Below are 27572 nucleotides of genomic sequence, written 5' to 3'. Positions count from 1 at the left end.
TCCGTTAAATATCTCGGTCTTTTAGCCATGGCTAACAAAATTGAACTAACTACATCTCTTGCACATGCCTCAAAAATCCCACAAAATACACCCTGAAGAACCCCTTCTCCCATCTTAGCCATCTGGATTCAATAATCGAAGTTCAGCAAATGAAAGAAATGAATAAGAAAGAAGGGAAAGCAGAAAAGAAACCGAAATTAACATGTACTTCCAAATCAAAAGTGCGCTTCTAAAGAGCCATAAATCCTCAGACCTCTGCTAAGCGCTTTGAGAAATATTCAATTCCCTCCCCCTCTCATGTATTAGTCAGCTAGATATAGTTATTTCATTACTGCATTCGAAAAAAGCAAAGCAATAAACAAACGCGCTGGCGTCCTTTTAACTGTCAGTTTAAAGAGCCAGAACTCCCGGTTTGTTTACATTAATAAATCTATCCTCCTACCCTATCAGACAGCGCGAAACTAAAACTAACGCCTGTACATGAAGGTCAAATACCATGTGACTCGAGTATGATGAAAGTTACAACCATTTAGCGCCATCTATTATCATTTAAAAATTCAAATAAATCGTTCCGTTCTGAAAACGCGCCCACGTGCCGCTGGGATGTAAGCGTCGACAAGAGAGCGTCGCGGTAAAGTGCCGCTGGGAAAATAAGAGAGGAATCGTTCTGTTACGCCGGCGTGCTCCTGGGTTCGAACGGGTTAATGAAAAAAAACTTCTGCATACAAATTGAAATTTTTAATGAAGAATTTAATTTCTACGTAACCAGATTAAAATCAGCTGCACAAATAAGTTATATACTATATATATTTTCATACTTGAATATCCACATTGAATAAATGTATTAAATAGTCCAAAATTGTTTTCAGACATTTTGTTCTATTTTTGATATTTTCTCACAAAATATAGTTTCTCAAAAAATAGTTTTGGACACTTTCGGACAAAAGGGTTTGGAACAGGATGGTAAAAACCTTGCCAATCCTGCTTTCATTTGCACACATGCATAAACATAGGGAAATTTGGTTACTATTATCAAAAAAATAATTTAAAAAAAAATAAAATAGACTCATGCATACAAATTGAAATTGTAATCAAGAAATCAACTTCTATGTAACAAGATTAAAATCAGCTGTACAAATAAGTTGAATGTTCTTATTGTATAAATGTTCAATCTAAAGCATTACTTTAATACATTTTATTCTGTTTTTAATGTTTTTTCACAAAATACAAATTTTCTAAAAACATAGTTTTGGACAGTTTTGGACACGAGGGTTTTGGACAGGACGGTAAAAACAGGGCTTTTACCGTAGTGTCCAAAACCTTGCCAACCCTGCCGTTAACCAGAGCTGCCAAGTGCTCCGTTTTTCCCGGAGTTTCTCCGATTTTTATTGCGTACTCCAAAAATCCGATTTAGTCCAAAAAACTCCGATTTTTCGAGATCTCACTTTCGTTTTCAGATGAAATTTCCTTATCCTTGAAGGCAGGAATTATGTACAAACTCAACAAAAGGGAAGACAATTTGATGCTTTGGAAGCATTAGTATCAGGATAAACACTGAGGAGAGCGACGGTTGGAGAACATCAGTTTTTGATCGAGCATTTCAGCTTCACGCGTGTAAAACATCGCCGCCATGTTTGGTCATTCACAAGATGGAAGTCGACGGTGCTAAGCGCCTAAAATTTCAAAGACAGAGCAGATTTGGGTGTTTTCCTTAACTGAAAAATCATTAAAGTAAAGTAAAATGTGCTACTTTTTTTTAAAAATATTTTAAATAATTTTCTTGAGAAATGAAAAAAATCATACTATTTAAAATTTCATCTTATCCTCACTGCTTTGGAAGTTATTGTGCTAAATATTCTCAATTAAATTGTAGTTTCATGAGGATTTTAAGTTATTTGTATGGAACAAGTTCAAACATTTCTATCCTAATTTTTGACTTAGTCGCCATATTTGGTCATTTTGTGAGATTTAAGCACTTAAGTCTCTTTTAGTTTTAGTGACCTAGTTTCCAAAAACGGAATAAGATGCATTTTGCAATGCAAACTATTGAAAATAATTCAAAATGGGCCTTTTTTTCAGAAAATTCTTAATTATTTTCTTGAAATATTTAAAAAAAAAATTTCAGAATATTATTTTATCCTTATTGGTTTAGATGCTAATCTACTACATACTGATTATTTCGTCTAAATTATAGTTTTTAAGGATTATTAATTATTTATAGTTACTTTTTTGCAACTAATTCAAAAATCTATTACCCTTTTTTTTTCGTAGTCGCCATGTTTGGTCATCCGCAAAATGTAAGTAGATGAGACTATTAATCGCCTAAGTTTCCGAAAATAGAATTGTATATTTATCTCAATACAAACTATTAAAAATAACATACAATGCAAAGAAAAAAATGTTTTTTTAAAGGAAAATTTTATCTGTATTTGATCCTCATTGTCTTGGAGGCTTTGTAGAAGCTATTTCATTTGAACTGCTGTTTCCTGTTGACTTCTCATTTATTTATTCTTTTTTTGCAGAAAGATCAGAAACCTATTTTAACTTAAATTTTCCATGTGTAAAAAAAGTATTGAATAATACTCTTTTAGAATGTGCTAAGTCCTATTCATTTATTTATTTATGAAAGTTGTAACCCCCCCCCCCGCCCCATTTGTATTTCAAAATTTAGCGATAGTGTTGGAAACTAAAATTTTGAGGTCTAGTGGCCACTTGGAAAATTCCTGAGAATTGATCTTTACTATGAAGTTACGTAAGAACTCGATTTCCAAGCACGAGAAGTAAATTGTGTATTTTATTCTTCAATATGTTCTTATACAATGCATTTTTAATACACGTATATGCATTAAAAAATATTTAAAAAGAGATTGCAGTTTTATTAAATCAAACAGTTATGTTTTTTTACTTTTCATTATGTAGCTACGTGACGATGCTTTTTTTTTTTTTTTGGTAAAATAATTATATTTTAATCTTGGTTGTAGCTTTGCTGAAAATCAAACATGAAAATTCAGAAAAGCATCATAGTGGTGTTTAAAACTTATAGAAGCTTGTGGTACAGAAGGAAGGCTTAGCAATGGCCGCGATTTCTTGGTCCTATTTTAACCCTCGTTGCTCCTATTTTTTCCCTTCATTGCTCCTATTTTTTTTATCTTGAGGTTGGCAGCTATGCGTTAACGGATCCAAATTTCCTCTGGCCAGACCCCTGGTATGGACAACTAATTATAATAAACTGGCCCCATTCCCCCACACAATCTTCGTTTGAAAAAGAATTCTTTTATAAGATAGCAGGGGGTGAAATTAGCCATAAAAAAACTCACTTTAGTGAAGTAGATCCTTTTTTCTAACGAGGTACACTTTCCAATACTCATTAATTTAAAAAAAGCAATAGGGGAACTAAATCCTCACCCCAGAGAGGGTCCCCGAATCACATCCCTCTTAAATCTCTCTAATCAAATATAGCCTTAAAGGGCGTTTTAATTATTTCAGCATCGAAAAATTTTCGGAAGAGGACTCCTGAACCCCTTCTTCTGAATTCACCACAAATATCCTAAATTTGAGTTTTAAGGCTTTACTTCCCCAAAAAAATTTTTCTAGCAACAGTACCCCCCTTACATGTATACATGACTTATGACTGCCTAAAAGTTTTAATACTTTAATTTTGGAAACTTTTTGAAAGACGCTTCCTATTCCCTTCCCCCTTAAGTCATCAAAAGAGAGCCCAAAACAGAGTTCTTAAAATTTCAGAAGCGGAAATATTTCGGGCTGAGCGTCAGATTCCCCCCCCCCCTTCTCTTTGTGTTTATTAAAGGCAGTGTTAGTTTGTATTTAAGATTAATTTTTCTACTGAAAGAGCAACTCTCCTCCCCACATCGCAAAGACAACCCAAAGTTTTAAGACTTCAATTTTGAAAATGTTCCGAGAAAGACCCCCGAATGCCCTCACTCTTAACTCACTCAAAAATAGTCAAAATAGCATTTCAATACTTCAGCACGAAGCAATTTTTGGGGGAGAGACCCCCCTCCCCCCCGAACTCCTTTCTCACTAAAAGTTTACTAAATTTGACTTACATTTGCGGTTCCCCCTTTTTATCACCGAAGTTTTAAGAATTTAAGTTCTAAAATTTATTGACAGAAAGTCTTTGAACCCCTCTTCTTAAGTATAAGTCCCTCAAAGATAACCTAAAACTGAGTTTTGAATGCTTCAGCTTCGAATTTTTTTCTGGGAAAGGGAACCCCGAACTCCAAGATGGTCTAAAGGTTTGCTTTTACGACTCCAGTTTCAGAATTTAGCCTAAACAGAGCCCCCTACTTTTCTTGACATCGACAAAGACGGCATAAAAGTTTTAAGACATCAATTACAAATACTTTTCAGGAGAGGGTCCCAAATTCCCTTTCTATTAAGAAATTTTAAGTATAGCCTCAAATAGTTTTTAATACATCAGCTACAAACAGGGTTGGCAAAAACCCTGGTTTTTTTTAAAAAGCCCATGGACCCAGGGTTTTTTGGGTTTTTTAAATAAAACCCAAAAAAACCCAACTAAAGTTGGGTTTTTTAAAAGAAATGTGGGTTTTTTTGTCTTTTTTTAGGGGAAATGTGGGGTACTTGTAGCATATTGTAGCGTAAGTATATGGACAAAGTGCAAAAATTTTCTTCGGATAAAAAGCTGGAAAACTAGTTAAAATTCAGAGTTTTCTGAAGAAATGTATAAAAGACGAAAAATCCCAAGAATGTTAAAGTTTCAGATTTTTTAATTTTCATTATTACCAACAGATAAGACAAAGTTACTTCTCGAGTGATAAAATCTATTGTTCATTTTTAATTACTACTTTTTTTTTTTTTTTTTGCATTTTACTTTATAGTATTTCATTTTGTTATGCAAAACTACTGTAGAACCTCAATTGGTTTTTAAATCCCTTTTTACTGAATTCCAGCTTAATTAAGACATTTCTTTGAACTTTATGTTGCCTGTTTTTCTATTTCTGTGTACAGGGTAAGAAATATTAACCTTTTTTGTAAAATAATGAAAATATTGTACCTGTTCTGTTTTCTGTCGACCGTTTGAAAAATCTGTTTATTTCTAAAAAAATTACCTTGTGTTTATTCGAGATTTGTGACATGTGGGTTAGCAGAAAATAATTTACATGAAAGCCTTTTAACTAGATTAGTTTCCTCTGTACAATCTACAAATATTGAGAAAATCAGACGTGACAGGACTTGGTCAAGATAATTCGAGTTATGTATTGACCAATTAAAGAAAAAAGTTAAATACATTTATTTAAAATCTTTGAAGTATATTTTTAATGCCATTAAGAGTTAAGAAATACTATTAAAGCTCAAAATTCATTTTTTATGTTCATTGTCTGTGGTGAAGAACAAATAAAAAAGAAGTTTAAATTGTGAAAGTATTTAAATTAATTAATTTTTTTAAAAACTTCTCACAAAATTTTAAAAAACCCAAAAGTGGGCTAAATAATGGGTTTTTTTAAATGGGTTTTTTCAAAAAAACCCATTGGGTCCAACCCAATTGGGTCCAATTCGGCCAACCCTGGCTACAAAACATTTTCAGGTTAGAACATCAAAACAGTCTCTTATCAACTCACCAAAGATTGCCTAAATTAGTGTTTTTAAGACTCCAGTTTCCGATTTTTTTAAACCTCCCCCTCCCCACTTTTACATTATTAAAGAAAGCCTAAACATTTTTGACTTTTAAATTTTTAAGAGTTTGCAGAGGAAAAATTCCGAACCACTACTAGCTGCAAAAATGACTTTCAATTCAGTTTTTCGATATATTATTATGGAGCCCTTGAGTAGCCCCTCCCGCCTCCCCCCACTCCCCTTATAGATTGTCCAAGATACAAACGTTTTAGGACCTCAGTATCGCTGGTGAATTTGCAGACTTACCCTCTTTGCAAGAGCAGTGTTTTTTCGCAAATTCGTGCTGCCGTTATTGTTTTCGTTTCCTTTTCTCCCTCTCTCTCTCTCCCCCCCTCCCCTCCATATTTCCATTCTAGCAAGTGTTAGATTGAAAGACATTGGAATGTAGTGATTCCTCAAGTCTTAAAATATTTTACCAAAAACATGTCAAAAATGCACGAACAATTGCCCGTTGGTGTTTCAAACCAGTTTGAAAATTTCCTCCAATTCTTTCCAAAATTCCCATTTTCATTAAAATCTTTCAAGTCCCTGATAATTCCTGTTTTGCCTGGTATGTGGACGCCCTTTGCTGTGGCGTAAACATTTCATCACGTCAGTCTCCACTCTCAATCAGTAATTCAGATTTAATTCTGAAACATTTTGTGGGAAAAAAATTTCCACAAATGAAAAAAAAATTGAAAGGATGCTCGAAAATAGAAAGTGAAAAGGCTAAATTTTTTCAAATGAAGGCGATAAATTCGATATATCAGGGAGAATAGTGGAGCAACTCCACGGTCTGCAATTCAGTGAGTTGGAAACAACAGAGCAACCTAAAAGCAGTTAATTGGCACAAGTCTAAAAGCCACTCCTAGAAAAGCACATTGCAAACAAAACAAGCCCATGGCGGAAAATTGAGAGAATGTCAATTTAAATTGGTGGTTATGGAATGGTACAGTAATTAAAGCATATTTTTCAAACACTCAATTTTTCTTTTTAAGTAAAAACTGAAGGAAAGCCATAGAATTTCTTTCTGTCCCGACCTCCGTCTCGGAAATTTTGTCCGAGACCGAAGGTCCAAAACCCATGATAGCATGATTTAGAAAAATGAAAGCCTACCTAAGACCTTATCTTTATAAACATGTTTTACTCAAAACTTGAAAATGTCCACTTTCATCCCTCACTACATTATTATTCTCGTTTAATGTTAATGTATACTTTTAAATCACTTTTTATTCAGGCAAACTAAATCATGAATACAAGGACCAGGTAATTGAAAGGCTCAGTGGATAAAGGTGTTAACTGACAAATCATTTGTTTTGAGAAAAACGCAGTCAAAGTTCAAAGGCTAGTATTTTTTATGCAATAGATAAAATGTTTCTCTTTGGGTAGCAAATGTTAGTTTTTTGTTTGAAATATCTATTATAAAATGATCAGTTGTGAAAACCATCAATTAATGAGTTTTTTGATCACTTTTATGTAGTTAACACCTTCATCCACTAAATTTCGGATCAAACTTTTCATACCATGTCAATGGATGATGGTAACAAAATATACTAACATCTATCTGAATCACAATTTTTGAATTATAAATTTAAGAAAGCATCGCAATATTCTGGATTTAATAATCAAATAAAGTAAATAAATTTTTTTATAAGCTTTACAGTCATTTACATATAATTTCCAATTATAACAGTGCTGTAACACCATTGATGTTCCTCCGGAACAAACTTTTGTTGCTCTTTAAGATTTTGAGCTTTTTCCTCTGTTATAGTTCCTATTTTACCCATTTTTCTAGGAAGACGAATACTAGTACTTAGTGGACTTGCTATTTTCTTGTTTCATAGTAAATCTACTCTTTTAAACGGCAAAGATTGATCATAACTTTCCTTATATAGATAAGATCCATATTCTTCAACCCGAATCCATCTGATCCCATCCCTAAACCTAACCTTCTCTTGTAGACAATTTTTCTTCTTGTTTGTAAAATTTAACATTGTTGCAAGCATTTCAGTATGGCGGAAATGGTTTTCATATCAATCACTTTGTCTTTTCGAGACACACTCCGGATGATATCCCGATAGTGGTCTGGTACATATATCGTTACGTGTTTTTTAAGAACCTTCTCAATTCTTCCAAAATCCCGATTTGAATCTAGATATGTATGTCCCACTTCTGGAAATTTGTGGTCTATTGATTTGAAATAACCTTTCAATATAAGGAATTGATAGAGACAGATCATTGCAAAGTTTTTGTTCTGACCAACACAAGAGTCACTCCATACTGTTAAACCGTCTTTTGTTTTCAGCTCATCATGTGTTTCTATTGCCGTTAAAATTGAACTACAGACTTCTGAGCTTCCTTGATGGGCAACGTCTTCAGTCCATGTACAAAATGTGGCTTTGGCTACATTTTTATAAATCATATGTATTCCTCGATTGTAGAACTACATCTGACGCCAGTAAAAGGCTTTTGATGTTGTTAATTTTGGCAACAGCATAGTCTGTTGTAAGTCAACGGTAATGAAAACAGTACCATTATTACTTTTTGCATATTCCCTATCAAATTTGATTGACTCGAAAAAAATACTTCTGTATGTCCACTCTTTGACAAAAAAGGTTTCTCGTTGGTGAGCTTCGTTACATCGTTTAATATATAAAGCATACATTTTTGAGATACTAAGAAGAGGGGAAAGGTATTTTCTGTGAGGATTGATGCACCTAGAATAATGTGAACTTTCTGTTGGGAAACTGTTTATATGCTCCATTACATATGCTTTCACATCATTTTCCACTTTATGTGGTCTTGAACTGTGATGGCCCTTTTATCTGGTAGTGGTGCTGACAACCCATTAGAAATACTGTTTTTTATGATATCAAGCTTTTTTCTCCCAATACCATACAAAGAGCACATAGCTGTCTTGCAAATATTTATAGTTTGACAGTCGAAAGTGACATAATATTTGTATGAAGCTACCCTACTTTTCCTAGCACTTGTGCTCTGTCTTTTAATGCTATTAATTTCAGTACTATTAAAAAGTGTACAATTTTTAGCATTTACATCTAGTTTATTAAATTCAGTTAGTATGGAAGTCCTGTTATCAATACTGAATTCAGAGGAACACTGTAAATGACACTTAACATGGTACAGAAGGCCTGTACATACTGATTTTGCTGGTACTAATTTGCCTGTCTGGGAAACATAAGCTTCTCTTTTCTATAGTGGATAAAGGTGTTAAAATACGTAAACACTTTTAACCACTAGAAAATTTATGGTTTTATGTTAGATAACACCTTTATCATCTAGAATCTCTGGAAATACACAGAATAGGACTTTCAATGCTAGCTTATGTGAAATATAATCATTTAAAATTTACATCCATCAATAAAACTAGTTTTTTTTTAAATGTCAGTTAACACCTCTATCTACTGATCCCTTCAATTCTAATTACAGTAAACTCTCGATTATCTGCAGAATAGGGTGGCACGGTAACCGTGGATAATCCGAATAACAGGTAAAAAAGGATACTACAATATACAATAGCTAAAAAGTATGATTAACACTCACACATATGTTTAAATTTTTGCTGAAAACATTGTTACATTGCATCTACTAACATTGAATAACAAGCTGATGTGTGCATCATATGACTTCCTTTTACTCCAATTTAATGTTATTTCCCCATTTTTGCAATTTTAATGTGATTCAAGAATTAACTCTCTAAATATCACCAACAATGGCCACATTGAAACCAGATTTAAAAAAAAAAATCGCCAAATTAGTCGCCAGGTTGGCGACAAAACTTGGTAACCAAAAGACTGGCGATATATTGATAAGTGTCCGCCAAATTATAACACCACTTGAGTTTGCATTGAAATTAACAAAGAATTCCCCTCCCCCCCCCCAAAACGTGCAAAAGCTAAATTTAGAAACACCTGAATGCAACCAAAAGGGAAAGTGCACAACTAGATCCCACTAGGAGTCTACGTACCAAATTTCAACTTTCTAGGACATACCGTTTTTGAGTTATGCAACATACATACGCACATACACACATATGTACGTACAGACGTCACGAGAAAACTGGTTGTAATTAACTCGGGAAACGTCAAAATGGATATTTCGGGAGCCGATACGTTATTAGGTACGTATGTACGTGTGAATGGGTCAAAAAAAAAAAAAAAAAAAAATCAACATTCATTTGGGGGTGAGCAAAATGGAAATTAAGGTTAATTTTTGAGTGAACATTTTTTAGCCAATACAATACTTCCTTTATTGTAAAAGGAAGTAAAAATATACATGCGTATGTAAAAGGTAAAAATGAACAATTACACAATCATAAGTTTAAAAAACATTTAATGACAGTTAAAAGAAAATAAAAGATCCCGGATAATCCAACCGCCGATAAACGAGAGTTTACTGCAGTTGGTTTTTAAAATAAAGCAACAATAATATCAATACCTTTACTGCTCGTAGCATTTCTTTCGATATGTTGATACAGTCATCTGGTTCCGCAACGCTCATGGAACCTTCCTTGTAAGCATTTAAACGAAAGCCAACAGTTTTTTCTTTTGTATGAAGATGCTTCCCAACAGTAAATTCACATTTATTTCGATATGCTTTTGTGGTAGGTGAAGGCTTTATGGGGAGTAGAGGACAACATAGATTGTTGTTATCAGTCCTAAAAATAAAAACTAAAGATTTAATCTGCATAAATAACTCTCATTGTTGTATTCACTTCAAAATCAGACTATTCTGAAGAATTTAAAATGATGACTTTGAGATGGGTATCCCGGTATCCGGCTATTGAGAGTAAAGAAAACGTTTGGTCATTGATGCTAGGGTTAAAATTCTAAAACTGCATTATGAGCAACGAGGTAAAATTACTCAACCTTGTGATGAACTCACACATAGAACATTTTTTATCTAATCAAATCAATATTTGAGAGGAAAAATAATGCAAAGTATTACCTATTTTTCTGAATATGAGGCTTTAACAATTTATTGAACTGGCATATTTGACTTCCAAGCTTTATTAAAAACTGACGAACATCTGTCTCTTTCTTCTTTAACTGTTCATCATAGGGTATATTCCAATATGGAGTAACAGCATTTTTCAGCCTAAAAATAAATTTAAAAAGTTATTTTACTCATTTAAGGAGAAATGACTTATTTTAAGTTCCAGCAGATCAGTCATTTTTTTAAAGCTGAAGAAAGAATTGGATAAAATCAACTATAAAGAAAAAATTTGTATTGTAACTAATGATTTTTTAAGAAGATATACATTGAAAAAATTTGATCAAAATAATTATGCTTAGCAATGAAGTATAATAACGGTACATGAACTGCAATGAGGATAAAATTTTACAATTATGTAAGCATTTATGAAATCAAAATTTTAAAGGAGACTATCAGACATGACAAATATTTTGTACATTTCAAAACAATTTTTGAATTAATAAACAACTTGTCCATGTTTATTTATTTAATATATATAAAAAAAATGCCCACATTTACATGAACATCATTGTAATGCAATCAAAACTCTCCAACTCTAAAGAAAATTGGCATACAGCTTCTACCAGCCACTTTTAAACCCCTTGATCAAAGGGTACCACAAAGTTTTTAGGCGAGTTGCAGAAAAGAGCTTATGAAGAAGTTACTGGCAAAGGAAACATTCGGAAAAAATTTCAAAAAGCCCACATCTTGAAAATGGTAAACTGTGCTTGAAGAAATGTTACTAACTTTTAAAGCTCAATTTGAGAAAGTGATGCAAGGACAAATGGAAGAGCAGGACAATGGAAGAAATCAATGATTTTGACAATGAACAAGAGCATACAGACTGGGTTGAAATTAAAACACATAAAAATAGACTTATCTTCCAAAGATTTCATAAGTATGCCTTGTAGAGTCCGAGGTTATACGTACGGTATAAGCATGGTATACTGCATGTATTGAATAAATATATATAAAAATATAACACATTTAATATCACAATAAAAATAACAACTTTTTTAGATTTATTTCACATAAGAAAAAAGCAAAGAGGAAAACATTTAAAAGAAACAGAAATAAACTTTTTTTTTTAATTTCCTTTTTTTTTTTTTTAACTAATGTTAGTAGCTTTAAAAAAAATTTCTGTCAAAGTCAAATATTTTCTACGAACATCGTTCATCTATATTATGAAAGACTGATCGACATTCAAGCAAAATCTGGAAAAATCTCATTTCTGTACGAGGGTGATTTTCAAAACAATTGACAGTTTAGTGTCCTGACTTTTTCCATTCAATTAAATTTCAATAAAATACTTCATTTGGCGTTGCATAAGCATGTAGAGAGGCATTGTTTTACATTAAATTCATTGCATTCAGTGTCTCTTTTCATGGTTGTAAATTTACAAGTCTTTTCTATTTAGTTAGCTAATAATGGAAACTTCCTTGTCCCGACTAGAAAGTTCGTATAAACTTTATCTTTTTTGTACGCCTTAAAGCAGCTTTTTTAATTTTTGTGCAGTAAAGAAAGAAGTAATATTTACTATTTAAACACAGCGGAAATTGATTTTACAGAACTGCTCATCTAACATTTTAAAATTTCAAAGCAGTGTGTGTCCTTAAGTGCAACTCATGAGTGTTACCGAATTGAAGGGAATTAAATATTTTTTATCTGCAAAATATTTCTTTACCATAGTTTGCAACAGAGTTGGGGAAGCAATATTTGTATCTTCTTAGAATGCGTAAGTCGAAAATTGGATATAATTATTCTTTATATGATAAATATTGAAATGTACAACTCAATGAGAAGAGTATTTTAATCATGAATGACCCCCCCCCCCCCTTTATTTTGTAATTTTTTTTTTAAGTATAGAAAAATGCAATTAGTGTATTTTGAGTTAAGGGAACAAGAAACCTAATCAAATTTTCAAAAACACTGATAGAACTTATTACAACAAAGAATTCTTCTATAAATCTCACGAGTGTTTTTTTTAAAGGGTAACATTCATGACAACTATGATAAAAGAGACCCAAATGATGAATAGATCCATAGTTATGGATATTGTATTACTTTAACTCATACTTTTATACATAGAAGAGATATATTTTTTTCACATATACACATCAGAGGCGTAGCTAGACCCGATTATCGGGGGGGGGGTTACTTCTATATATATATATATATATATATATATATATATATATATATATATATATATATATATGTGTGTGTGTGTGTGTGTGTGTGTGAGTGTATATGTAAACTTTTTTTAGTATTAAAAAAAATAAGAGGGAGGTGAATCTTACATGCTTTGGGATGGGGTGCCCCAAGTCCGATACTTGTGTCAAACAAAACAAAAGCAAAGATTTTTTTTTTTTAATGTTATTGAAAATTCAACTTTTTTCTTTTCCCTCCATTTAATTTAAAGTGAAATTTTCTAGCAACGTCTTGTCAAAACCAGTCTGTCCAAATCAGGGGGAAATCAAATATCTGATGAGAGTTTTCCGTTCATTTCAGTGTGACTGCTTAATTTAGAGGCTAACACACATCTACAAAAGCTGGCATCCCTGAAAGCTAATAAATACTTCCATTTCCGCCTGGATGTTTGGCTTTCAATCTCATCGGTGGTCAGACTATAAAGACTATTTTTACCAACTTGGTTTGTACTAAAAGTATGAAATAAAATTAAAAAAGACTTCTTGAATTATAACTCGCGAAAAATGAAATTGCTTTTCATATCGTTATATTTATATGTTGCTTTTTATGTATTTATATTTGTGCTAATTCTAAAGCAGTTAATAAAATTTGAATTAAAAAAATTAGAGAAGAAATATAGATGGTAGAAAGTTATTCGCTCAAAGCTGCATACCATCTGTTCTCCTTTCAAGTTTTTATTTTTAATTTTATTAGCTGCTTCAGAATGTACATAAATATCTATTTGAGAGAGCAACAGTAATTTTCGAGTGTTATAAACAGAGTGTTATAAACACGTCATTTTTATTTTCTACTTTTTAATGCGAACCAAGCTAACAGAAATAATCTAGATTCATTTCGTTTTTAAAATTTTATTCATGTAATGCTATGCAGTTTTTCTTTTGAATTAAAATAAAATTACCTTAGAAGAGTCCGATGGGACTAATGCTGCTTTTCTTCAGCCGACGTTAACTTTGTCTTTTTAGAGCAATCTTTTTCGTCATTTTCATTTTTTTCTTTGGGTTTAAAAAAGCTTGTTACCGGTTTTGCTCGCTTCATTATGCAGCAACTTTCACTTAGAATGTACTATTTTAAACACATTTCCAAACACATTCCAAGTGTACATTTCCAAAAGAATAAGCAGTTAATACTGGCTGAAAAATCAATGTGATAAGCAATGGATACTTTGGTTAGCAAAGGTCGTTTTGACCAACAAAAACCTCTATCGTCTCGAATTCCGGTTATGCTATCATTTTCGAATTCAAAGCCCAATGATCTTTAAAACAACAAACAAAAATATTTTCTTCAACTCAGAAACAGAGGAATTGTCTTCAAGAGCTGAGGAGGCAGTGCAAAAAGGGAGAAATGCGTTCTACGAATAGGCTTTCTAGGAAGATTAACAAAAGGACAGTCGTTTCACGCACTTTCTAGGAAGAAGAGTAAAGGGGTGAAATTCACAGGTTTGACATGTAAGATGAACTTTTTAAGTCCATGGTTGAACGTCATTCAAGTTAAAAGCCATTTCGCTCTGTTATCTGGATTAGTACTGTTCTTCGGTTGCTCTCTTTCTTAAAATTGTGATTCCTAAGAAAAACGAAATGATAGGAGTGAAAACAAAATATAAGATTTAATCAAGAGCCCATATTGTCTTTAGTATCGATTTCAAATTTTCACCATCATATTCCAAATTTCTATGAAGTTTCTTAAAGCCCCCGTATCTCCAAACCTCCTTATCTCGATTTTTTTTTCTTTTCTGTGAAATTCGAAATATACAGATTCGACTGTATGCAATATTTCCACTGCGCCACTCATAAAATTAAACAAATTTAACAATTTACAGATTCTATGACAAAGGAAGGCTACATATACGTGAATGTAACAAATCAATCTCATTTCTAAAGCAAAGTGTTAAATTTCACTCAATTATCAAAAAAATGTTGCAGCAGAGGGAGGCGTCTTTATGCTTGAGGGTCATTCATAGAGCAGATTTTCAATGGCATTGGGGGGAGGGGGGAGCAAAGTGAATTTTTGACCTTTGTTACTCAGAAAAAAGTCGTTTTGATTTTTTCTTTTTCTTCTTTTTCTTTCCTCTTCTTCTTTTTTCTTTTCCCTCCTTTTTTTTTTTGAGACAAACGTTTAGGGGGGGGGGTGTTCCCAAAACCCTCCCCTTAGCTACGTCCCTGATACACATACATAAATTCACATTTATTAAAAATGGAAGCGTGAACACTGACGCAAATGTTTCAAAAATGAAATTCAGGTGCATTGCTTAGGAAAACCTTTAATTCTTAAAATATGGCATTCAAATAACTACATATTTTAGAAGAATTAAAGCCCAAACTCTACAATAAATTATTTCATGAGTCCATCTCTCATGAGTGTTACGGTCTCTCATCAGTGTTACTATAGCCAAAATTCAGCATTTTTATTAATGAATTTTTTCTTTAATCTTTAAAAATTGGTTTCAATATTGAAATTTTTCAGTTACTCATAGTAATTACAATGAAAACATTTAATGTTTAATTTAATATGGTTTTTAAACTTTACCTTTTATTTAGGAAACAAAGTGACACTCATGAGAAAAACAGCTTACACACATTTTAATAAAAATACTTAAATTCTCTTAATAAATAACCATTTTGACTTATTTCTGAGTATTTCAGATAGTTTAATCAAGATTTGTTAGATTATTTATTTTTTGAAAATAAATTACAAAATGTTTTATAAAGGTAAGACTCAAGAGAAAAACGGTGACTTGCCACGAGGTTTTTCGGAATTTCTAATATATAAGCAAATTAATTCACAAATAATCACCTGGTTAGAAAGCCATAAATTGTAAGGAATTTGAACCTATGCAAATTTTAATGCTTATAACAACAAAAATTTCTAACTTTTATTGAACCTAATGAGTGAATTCATTTGAAAATCACCCCACATAGTACACATATTATGCACTTTGATTTGATTGCATAAATTATAAATTAGAATGAACCTTAGTTCCACAGGGGTGTCATCCTGTTTTGCTTTTTTCGAATTTAGACAGTCTTCTGAATCTCCAGCTTTCCTCTTTTTAACCATTGGATCAGCAGCAGGGTTGGCTTTCTAAAAATTGAAGCATGAAATTAAGTTCAATGCATAGAAAGTGCTTTACCTTCCCACTTAGAGGGTTTGTACTCAAAGTTGAAAATTAAAAGTAAGGAATTTTAGCTGGATTGTTTTTCAATTTTTAATTAAATTGGTTCATTGTTGAAAGGTGTATTTTTTAAAAACATATTTCAAGAAACATTATGCGTACAACTCTTATATTATTTATTTTTTCTTTCCAATGATATATTGAACACATAACATATAAAATTGATTGTAAAATATACATTTATTGCTTCTGGTACTTCAGCAAAACATCAGCAAAAAAAAAGTTATATCTGAGGAATAAAATTTTTCCACAGTTGGAGTGTACAGAATATTGGTACATATTACCAACTAAATTTCATAAAAATCAAAAATGGTGAAGCAGGAAAATTTCTGAAAGTTTGTTGATTTTATATGGAATGACCCCTATATTATCTTCATCTTACCTTATACTACGGACAAAACTAGGGAAATTTTTCAAAGACTACTGACTAATTTTTAAAATACTGAATTTTACTGACTAGTTTTATGCCCTGGACATGTAATTATTTCAACATCATTTTTTTCCACTTTTAATCTAAGTGGATCAAATCTCCTCCTATGAGGGAGGTTTACACAGTTTGGATTCATGAAAAATGTCCAATAAAAAAATTAATATATAATTTAAAGCAACACTGTAAAAAGCTGCCAGACATTATAAGGAAAAAAATAATTTCAACTTAGACATTTTCATACAGTCAGAAAAAAGTAGAAAAAATATGTTAGTAAAAAGCAAGTCAAACCTCCCTCGCTTCTCCTACACATATGGATCAATTATAAAACATTCACTAGTCTAAAAAAGATAGTTTTAAAAAGTGTTGTTTAATAGATTCTTACTTTAGCTGACAGTGTTTTACCTTTCCAAACATAACCATTCAGAACTTTTAAAGCATAATCTCTGTCACCAGTATCTCTAAAACAATAAAAAAAAGCAAAAATTAACAAAAACTATTATTTTTTCAGAACACTTAACGATGCATGATCAAAACAAGTTGAATTGGAATTGAAATAAAATTTAGGGATTAAGAATCTCATATTTAGTTGTTTAAAAAATTCTTCAAATTAGTATCAGAAATAAAAACTTTGGTGAAAGAAAGGGATAGCTATACTTTTTGTTGGCTTTGTGTTTTGCATTGGTACACGAAGAAAAATATTATATCTGATAATGTACAAGAATGAAACATCTACAACCAATATTAAATCACATATTTTTGAAATGAACTGTAAGAGGCAACTTTTGAGAACAAAGTAAATAAAAATGTTATCTGTTTTTTTGAACCACTTTGAAACTGAAGTGTCTGTTTATCACACAGGTTTTATATTATTTTCTTATTAGAACCATATAATGAGATATTCATAAAAAACCTAAACATCTTTTGGATATTTGGATAAAGAATGAGACAGCTACAATACATAAAAATTAATTTCACATAACTAAATCATATTTTATTAAAATCTCATTAAAATTGGTTTTATACAGGCAAAATACATAACCCTCATATAAATAATAGCCGATGATTGAGTAACCTGCGCGTTTAAACAATGAAACTACCGCCACAGCATGATAATCTGATAATATGTTTTGGCAATGTTTAACATGCAGGGAAATGCTTTATTGTGACAAGGCTGAACTCGATCTGGCAACTTAACAGTTTTACTGGTAAGAATGTGTCATTTCAGGGGAATAACGAAATTAAAAAATGGTAAACAATGAACGCTACCAACTGGAGTTTAGGGTTAATCCACTGGAGTTGTGTTACAATTTCAACTATCAAAATAGAACCAAATAGGGAATGGCTTCGTTAAAATGTAGAAGCAATTTTCACCCGTCATACTTTGACGGGCAACTTTCTAGCATTAATTATAACAGGGTGGCGACAGCAACTGTGAAAAAAAGTTCCCTGACTTTTCCCTGATTTCCCTGATTAAGTTCACCAAATTTCCCTGATTTACATTACCAATGATAATGGTTTCCTTTCTTTGTTCTACTTGAAATCCATTGTATGTTTGTATAAAATGCAGTATTTTAAACGTTTTAAGTTGTGTAAAGTTGATGAACTAAAGATGTATTTTTAAAAAATGCTACTTTTTTAACAAAATGGTTTAAAAAACATATCAAGTCAATTCTTTTGGAAAATTGTTTTGCTAGAACTAAAAAGTAATTGAAATTATTTTGAACTAAATTTTCAAACAGTATAATAATTGTTGCAAAAATAACAAACAATAGTGAAAGAATATAAGTAATGTAGTTACTCTTATTGACATATTTATGCAAAACAGATGAAACCTTTTGACATCCATTCATAGGGAGCTTTTCTCTAATCAAGTACAAAGGTTTTAATGAATGAATACAGCATTTTAACAATAAAAAAAATAAAGATATTTACTTACACAAGTTAACTCTATTTTAAATGATTTAAGTATGTAACAAGAAAAATCTTAGATTGGTTTTGTAACAAACAACTTTGAAATGCCAGAAAAAAAAGCAATTAGTTAATTTCAAAATATATAAAAGAAGAATACAACTTGGTTATAAAATAAAAGAATCATTTAAGTCTGAAGAAAAGAAAGCCTTTATAATCTGCGGCGATAACAAATAGTATAAAGGCAAAAAACAAAGTTTTTCTGATTGAAAGTTCAATTACAGCAATTAAATTAAAAACGTGAAGAAGTAATAAATTTTAAGCTTTTATCAGTATTAATTCAAAACCCAAAGATTTCTTCTTAAAATCATGATTACAGACGCTAATCACATCGAGACAATGGAATAAAGGCAAAGGAGTGAAGGCATTAATGAAGGCTTCCTCTGTGCCTGTATGGTTGTTCATTTAACGTCATACTGAAAGCATGAAAAGAAATTTCAAGCTAGGTAAAATAAACAACCTAACAGACACAGAAGCAATCTTAGGAATTTCATCCTGTGGTTAATAAGTAAGATTCAATACTTAGACGTAGAGGAAAAAATATGCACAAATATGCGGCAGTGTATAATCGCATCTCATTATTTTTTTTTCGAACAGATAATTGGCGGAAAATGCGTAGGAAATTAGGATACTTAATTTTTAAAGCAAAAAAAAAAAAAAAAGCCTTCATAAAATTAATTTTCCCTGATTTTCTGTTATTTTTTTTGAAATTCCCTGATATTTCCCCGACTTTTCCCTGATTAATAAAGTTCCCTGACTTTTCCCTGATCTCCCTGATTTCCCTGATCTGTCGCCACCCTGTATAAACACAAATTCTTAAAAAATGATTGTTTCCAAAAAGTGGAGCTGTTCCATTCCTGCACCAAGATCTTCAATTCCTGTGTTCATTTTCTTTTCCAGTAAGGAGACAAAAGAGAAAAAAGATCTTCCAGTCGAAAATGTTTTTATCAAGTTTTAATACATTGTCTATTAACAAAATGCATATTTTGTAAGACCTGGTGCAAAACAAAGGCAAAAATTTTTTAAAAATATCTTAGTAATTATAAGTGAGGTATGAAATGAAATAGCAATCATTAGTATTGTAAAATAATACAAGTGTAGTTATATTTTGAGCATTTAATATTTATTTACTTGATTTGAAGAATAATTTTATCAAACAACGTAAATGTATTTTATAATATTTAAAACATGCGCAAAAAGATCAAAATTTACAAGGATTGCCATGTCTCTCAGACTTAGCCTAAAATGCATTTATGAAGACATGATACTTTTTTTTAAACCTTGGAGTAAATTGTGCATTGTGCAAGTGATAATATATTTGAAGTAGGGGATGGAAAGAGGGGATATGTGACATTTGTTAACATTTTAAGATCATCATGTAGATAGTCACTAACATATTAACAGGTTTTCAGACAAGTCACAATACATTTTTGGGGGAGCTTTTTGCCTTATACAGAACTATGTAAAACATTTATGATGTACATTTTTGTATCTTCTCAGGGCTACAGCAGCATATGGGAGTGCCCTGCATGTGGGAAATGGTAACTGTAGATGTGCACTTTTATAGAAGTGCAAAATTAAATGTTACACTTTCATAATTTAGAGAAACATCTGATCATTAACCACTTTGGAAATAAAAAAAACAGCAGTTTTAACTTCATTAAAATGTTTGATTGTGATAAATCATTAAAACTCACACAACACAAACTGTACATAAAAGTTAAAATACATATTTGTTTCCTCCACTCTTTTATTTGCAAATATCTTAACATTAAAATAACAAAAATATATAGATATTGTCCACACTGCTTAATCAGGTAACAGATAAACAAATACCCTACTTATACGAACAAAACCTCCCAAAACCAAATATTTCTTCATCGGCGCAATGTTAAAGATCCCCGCTTAATCGAATAATCAGCTTTAGCAAATTTTTTGCTGAGAAAAATTTTAAAACAAGTAAAGTAAATAAACCATTGTTGACTTAAAAATATAAAATAATATTTTTCCTCAACAACCTTCAAGAAAAACCACTTCCATCAAAGTATTTCCACTGTTTTATTTAATTTTTTTTGTAGTTGTCATTACCAAAAAAAAAAATTGATAGTCTCTTTGATAATTAAATTAAATATTAAAAAGAAATATAAACAAACAAAAGCAGATGATAATAAATTGATAAATATTCAATGTAAAACACGGGAGACAAGGAGAGAAAAAAGGAGTTAGAAAAGAGTTCTTAAAAGAACTTGAGCAAGCCAACCACTATTGTGGACTTATTTAAAAAATAATGTACAGGGTATCTGCTACATTTCAAGTTTTGAAGTCCATGACTTTCCCTGACTTCTGCTCGTAACTTTCCATAACTCACGAGCAGTGGCGTGCAGATCAATATTTTTTAGGGGACTAGTTGGTTACGGTAAATTACGATACACAAAAGTAAAAAGATTTATAGATATATTATCTTCCCTATTATTATTAACTTCAGGTTATGTTTCAAAGTTGATGAGCAACATTGCTCACTAAGATGAAAATCTATTCGAGTTTAACCAAAAGTTTTCAACTGAGTAATGGCTTGGTAGTGTCCTTGGGTTTTCTCGTGAAATTGCTCATATCTGAAAATCCATTGGCATTCCAGACGCCTTTTTCCTTTTCAAAAAGGACGCAGGGCCAGCAAAATATTTTTTTTTCTGGACTTACAAGCAGTCAGCCATTTAACAGTCTCAAAGTAATCTTTCTTAAAATGTCGATTGTAATTTTTTAGCTTCGCAGCTATTGCTAGGTCAGGAGTAGGCCTGCTCTGCGAAATTATTTGAGCTTTCTCTTGGTCAAATCAAAGCTCCGAACGAACGGTTTGCGAGAACGTCCAGCAGGCAGCACAATTCTCTTCTGAGCTCCAGGGCAGTCTGTGCTGTTGTACATGCTCCTCAACTACGTCCAGTTGGGGACTTGTTTTTTTGACCAAGTCCCCTTCCATTACAAAAGAAAAACACAATGGACGCAGGAAAATAACTTTGACTAGTGAATTTGTTGTTTCCTGAAGCTCACATAGAAACCTGTACACTAGGTACGGAAACAAAAATTTATCCGTTGGTTTAAAAAATGCATGAAATAATCAAATAAGCTTTCGAGCGAACGCCAAGGATCTAACAAAGCTATATGAGATCTGGGGAACAGGTTCTTAAGAGCTAGTCCCTCGGACAAGTCCATTTAAGATGTCGCACGCAGGGGAGAAAGGGAGGGAGGGGCAGTAAAAGAAGTAGCGCTTTCTAATAAACTTGTTTTTCTGCTCACGTTTTTTCTTAATAAATTATTCTGCAAAGTAATTTTTTGAAGGGGCAAATATTTAAGGGACCAGCCTAGTCCCTCTGGTACATGGGCGGCACGCCACTGCTCACGAGATGCAATTTTTCCAGAAAAAAACATTAATTTTTACAAGAATATCTCAATTAGTGTTTTGTGAAAATTAGATTGCAACCATCTTATTTATGCTTTGGACATATGTTTCCAAAAATTTCAAATTATAGTGAAATGTAACTAACTCAGCTACGATTATAACTAAAAAACAATTTATGCAACAATGTCTGAAACTTAATTATTTTGCTACCAAGCACATACATTTATATTATTGTTTTCTGAAAATTAATGATTATTTTTATGAGTCTCTTAAATCAACACCATAGGCGGATTTAGGACTAAGTTCCTGGGGGGGGTGGGGCAGGGTTTTTTTTTTTGGGAGGGGGGCAACATTAGTTGTAATCAAGACTGGATTTAGACTTAAAATTGCTCAAAGCTATTTCAGGTTTTGGGTCTCTTTTGTAGTTCAGACAACTTTTCTGTCAGTGGTGAAAAAGGCTCCCCTCGCCCCCATGTTGTTTTTTTCCCCTGTGATACACCCAGTAGCAGAAACTCTGTAGTCAGTCTGCGACACTATTTTCGGTAGTTAAAAATAATCTGCAGCATTATTATTAGTTTTATTTTAAGTTTTCATAAAATACACAAGTCCTATGTGAAGGCCAAGACTTCAACAATTTTCCAACTGGCCAGTGGCCACTAGACCCGAAAAACTTAGTGGCCACCACTGTCGCTGAGTTTTAAAGCAATAAGGGGGGGGGGGCAGCAGCTTTCACTACTTTCCTAAAAATAAATAGAACTCTACACACTATGAAAACCAATTATTCAAGATATATTAATTTTAATATGGAAAATTTGCGTTGAAATAGGATTTTAAATTATTTAAATTAGTAAATGAGAAGTTTGCAGGAAACTGCATTTTAGATGAAATATTTAGCTTATAGCAAAGCCTTCAAATCAATGAGGATCAAACACAACTGTGCAGATAATAATTCGCATTTTTCAAAAAAAAAATATTTTATAAAAAGAAAAAAAAAACATGATTTATCGAACACTTTATGTTATTTTCAATAGTTTGTGTTGAGGTAAACATCCAATTCTGTTTTTGGAAACTTAGGTAAGTAATAGTATCGTTTATTTCCAGCTTGCGAATGACCAAACATGGCGTCTACGCGAAAAATTCATGGTTATAAATAGATATTTGAATTTGTTACATAAAAGTAGTAATAAATTCAAAACAATTTAGGTGAAATAGTTTTTAGCACATTAGCCTCTAAAGCAATGAAGAAAAGATAATATTCTGAAGATAAAATTTTGCAATTTTAAAAACAATAATTAAGAATTACCAAAAAAAAAAAGGCACATTTTGCATAATTTTCAACAGTTTGCATTGCAATAAACATCCAATTCCGTTTTGAAAACGTAGGCACTTCATGAGTCTTGCGTACCAACATCTTAGGAATGACCAAACATGGCGACTACGCTAAAAATTAAGATATGAATTTCTGAATTTGTTGCAAAAAAATATTTTCAAAATAAAAATCCTCATGAGACTAAACTTTAGTTGAAGCTTTAGCACTTTTGCGACTAAAGCAATGAGGATAAGGTGTAATTTTCACATAAAACTTTTCATTCCTCAAGAAAATTATTTTAAAAAATAAAAATAAAAAAACGATTGATTTGCTGTAAATTTTAAGTTATTTTCATTTCTTGGCAGAAAAATAAAACATCCAATTCATCTTTGTTTTTGAAAATTTTTGCACTTTTCTACTTCGATTTTGTGAATGACCAAATATGGCGACTATGTTTCTAGCTGAAATGCTGAACCATCCATCGCTCAAAAAGCGATCTCCAAACGATCTTTTCCCAAGCTGCATTTCTTTTTTTCCCTTTTATTTATTTATTTATTGAGCAATCACGATTGCTTATTGCTTTCATTTGACTGTTTTTGGCGTGCTATCATTTTATTTTCTCGCCAGCACCCTCCGCACCATCACCGTCGACCGGCTCCTCACGATGCTGCTCCTATAGCGAAACTCGTCTCCAGGTTGCATCCATGTCCTACACACACGCACTTACATACACAACTACGCACACACACATACACCTACACACACAAACACATACACACACGCATACATACAGACACCTACACAAAAACATACACACACACATACACACAACTACCCATACATTCATGCCTGCACACAGACACAAACACATATGCCTACACACACATACACATACCTTCCCCCCACACACACACATTCATACACACAACTACCCACACACTTATATCAGCACACAGACACAAACACAAATGCCTACATACCTACACACACATACACATACCCCTACACACAAACACACACGCCTACATACACACACTCTTGATTGCGAAAAACATAATTTGAATTCAAGATGTCAAAATTCAAACTAATTTATCCTTTTTTTCTTTCTTTCTTTTTGTTCTTCGGTAAAATTATCTGCAGGCCACGGGAAAATCTGCGACGCACGTCTCGCATCTCGCAGTTTCTGCTACCGGGGTGATACATAAGGTAATGCCTTACTTTTTATGTGTTTTTGTTGCTTGCTGTCCTTTTGAATTGAACTTTAGAGGGAAAATGGTAACTTTAAGTACGGTATAGAATATTTCCAATTTTAGCGGGTCCAGGGGTTTCTCCTACATAAGGTAATGCCTTACTTTTTATGTGTTTTTGTTGCTTGCTGTCCTTTTGAATTGAACTTTAGAGGGGAAATGGTAACTTTAAGTACGGTATAGAATATTTCCAATTTTAGCGGGTCCAGGGGTTTCTCCCCCGGAGAAATTTTGTAAAACAGATATAAAATTCTGCATTTTGAAACCTTATAGGGGTAATTGGAACTACAAAAATCTTGGGGAAAAATAGGTAAACATACTCTTTTGCAAATTATGATAATACACAATGAAAACTGTTTTTGGGTTGATAAATCAATGACAGCAGTACTCAGAGAGCAAGATAACAGATGATTATGCGTTGTTATTTGCTTGCATCGGCTGCCGGTTCAATTCAATTAGTTTTTAATCACACCTCCAATTTACCGACAAATACAACAATGAATTAAATATAAAATAATGAATAGTAAAAAATGCTTTAAAATAAATGGTGTACAGATTTTGAAAATAGGTACAGTAAAACCTGTAAAGTTGACCACCTCTCTATGTTGACCACTTTTGTCGGGAACGGAATTTTTCCTATCTCATATAGCGAAGGAAAACCTCTGTAACTTGACCACCTCTCTATCTTGACCACTAATGTACGCCAAATTTGGTTTGGAGTATTGTAAAAAACCCTTTGTAAGTTGACCACTTGGTTTATTTTTTTCAACTTTCTTCAGCAAATTATTTTATTTTATTATTTATTTACTTATTATTATTATTATTATTATTATTATTATTTTGATAGCTTTCTAAGAATGCTTTTAATGCTTTGATGAGAGACTAGCATTTTACTAACTAAACAGCAGCTTAAAGCTTATGCTGCTCTTTATTCTCAAAACTAGTTTTTCATTTGTTGTTCTACTTGAGATAGCATTTTGTACTCTGTTCAATGAAAATAGGTGTCAGTAGTAAAGTTCAAAATCTTTTCTTTCAGTTGCAATATGCTGTGGCAACACAGGAATTGTGCAAAAAGAGCTGGCCTGGATCTATATATTTTGGGTCCCCCTGCAACAAAATATGTAGGCCCCTCCCTCCTGGCCAGCAGTGTCTATTTGTAAAGTGCATAAGTCTTAGTGCTAGTTTTTTTCAATTTTTTCTTCAATTTCTAGGGCTGTTAGCCCCTTTAAGGACGCGGGCCCCTCGCACTGCGGGTACACAGGTCTGGGCCTGCTAATGAGTAAAGTTACATGTTTCTGGTCCAAGGGATTAAGAGATAGTACATTTAATTTTTCCTTTATGAACTGGGAGAGTCGATCTTGTTACTCTTTGTGCTATACATAAAAAGGCTTCAAAAAGAAAGTTAGTTGAACTTGAGATTAATAAAAAGTATGAAATATTAAAATTAATTGAAAATGGAGAAAACCAGAGAAAATTAGCTGGTATATATGGAATTTCTAAACCTACAGTGTCTAATATAGTTAAAAACAAGAAAAAAATAACAAAATTATTTGAATAGTATTTTTAATTATTGTTTTACTTTCAATAATGTTAAACACTGAAAGTGAGTTGAACAGAAAGAGTAAGGGTGAATTCCTCAAAAAATGAATACATGGTGCAAGAAATGACAAAAAAAAAAACGCCCTTTATAAGTTGACCACCTGTCTAAGTTGACCGCCAAAGTGCTGCACCGCGTGTGGTCAACTTACACAGGTTTCACTGTAACAAGAAAGTAACATGCTGCCCATTTGGACAATTCGTAATTTATACACTTGATAATAAATAAAATTTAAGTACACTTTGCTTAGGAGTTTCGAAGACTGATGTAATTCTTTTCAAGGACCGAGAACAATTAAGATTATTTAAGGCACTTCATTTACCCCAGTCTCTGAAATTTAATACAAGGTTGTACAGTTTTACAGTATTGTTCTAACTTTGCAAGAGCAACTATTTTAAGTTTAAAAGAAAAAAAACTGTAGATTTCCCAATGCACCTGCTTTTTTTTCAATTACTAGTACAGAAAATGAAAAAAAATAGAAGTAGTGTTTTTTTTCCCCCCGCCCGAGCTGAACAGATTCATAATATGCAGAAGAAGTAAGATAAAAACAAGCAATACATAAGAATTTCCAAAATACAGCATTCAGGATTAAATACACAGCAAGATATGAAACATGAGAAACGTGAGAACCATGATTTTTACAGCTTTGCTGCAGGATGTCACAAGCAGACCCCGAAGTGGTTTTTTGAGGGGGAAAAGTAGGAAATAAGGAATCAAAAATTTAAAAAGTAGGAAAAGTAAGAAAAAAAAATCACTTAAAAAAGTTGGAAAAAATAGGAAGAGATAGGACTACACACACGTCAAGACGATTGACAATCATTAGTATGAAAAATAAACTGGTGGAAACAAAGATATTAATTACAAAAATATGAAATAAAATCTAAACAAAGAAACACCTTTCACCAGTACAGTAATAAAATGCAATATAACGATCGCAAAAAAAAGAAAAGAAAAAAAATAATGATAATAATAATAATAATAAAACTCTTAATTCTTGGTGCAATTAAACCATTTTTGTTAAAATTTGTTTTGTCAAAAACGGAAACATTCCTTCGAGTTCATCCTTTTATCAAAAATACTAACACTTTCAGCTGCTGTTATCATAAACTATGATACAAAAGCAAAGCAAATATTTAATTAGTTTTAGTTAAAAATAATCAGCAGCTGACATGCATTTTTGCATAAACAGAGACAGATGTTTGAATTTGAAAAAAAAAGAAAACGACTGAAAATGTAGAACTAAAATAAATGTGTTCTTAAATATGGGACATAAAATTTATAATAAACTAATTAAACTAAATAAATAATGAAATAAGTCAACTAGAGGGTTTGTATTATGTTATGTATTTTTAGCATTCAACATACATTTTTGTTCTGGCACGTCATTTATGGAGTCGATTTCTCCCCTCCCTGGCTTTGGAAAATTAATGCTTAGCTATACAAGTTTGTGCGATTTTTGTTGTTTTCAGATAAAATTTGCATTCAGTATATATTCTTTGCTAGCCACCTCCGGGGGGAAGCGCTTGATAATCGATATAAAAATAAACGAGGTGTTTTAAAAACCAAAGTTGTGAAATTTGCTGAATTTCATGTCTAACTGTAGCAGATAAGAGAAATG

General features: G+C 32.1%; 1 protein-coding gene across 1 annotated transcript in view; it reads right to left on the bottom strand.

Annotated features, from left to right (window-relative positions):
- The window catches only part of LOC129217452 (tRNA (uracil-5-)-methyltransferase homolog A-like), an 88660-nt gene that overhangs the window by 34137 nt on the left and 26951 nt on the right, over positions 1-27572 (bottom strand). The window contains exons 4-7 of the mRNA XM_054851753.1: positions 16822-16897; positions 15809-15918; positions 10603-10752; positions 10093-10312 (exon numbers count right to left, since the gene is read on the bottom strand). Coding sequence (XP_054707728.1) covers positions 10093-10312; positions 10603-10752; positions 15809-15918; positions 16822-16897 — 556 coding nt within the window. The remainder of the gene's footprint in view (positions 1-10092; positions 10313-10602; positions 10753-15808; positions 15919-16821; positions 16898-27572) is intronic.

This window comes from Uloborus diversus, chromosome 2 (assembly GCF_026930045.1).
Source record: "Uloborus diversus isolate 005 chromosome 2, Udiv.v.3.1, whole genome shotgun sequence".
Classification (NCBI taxonomy): Eukaryota; Metazoa; Arthropoda; class Arachnida; order Araneae; family Uloboridae; genus Uloborus; species Uloborus diversus.
The sequence above is the reverse complement of the archived record's forward strand: the minus strand, read 5'-3'. Positions and strand labels throughout refer to the sequence as shown.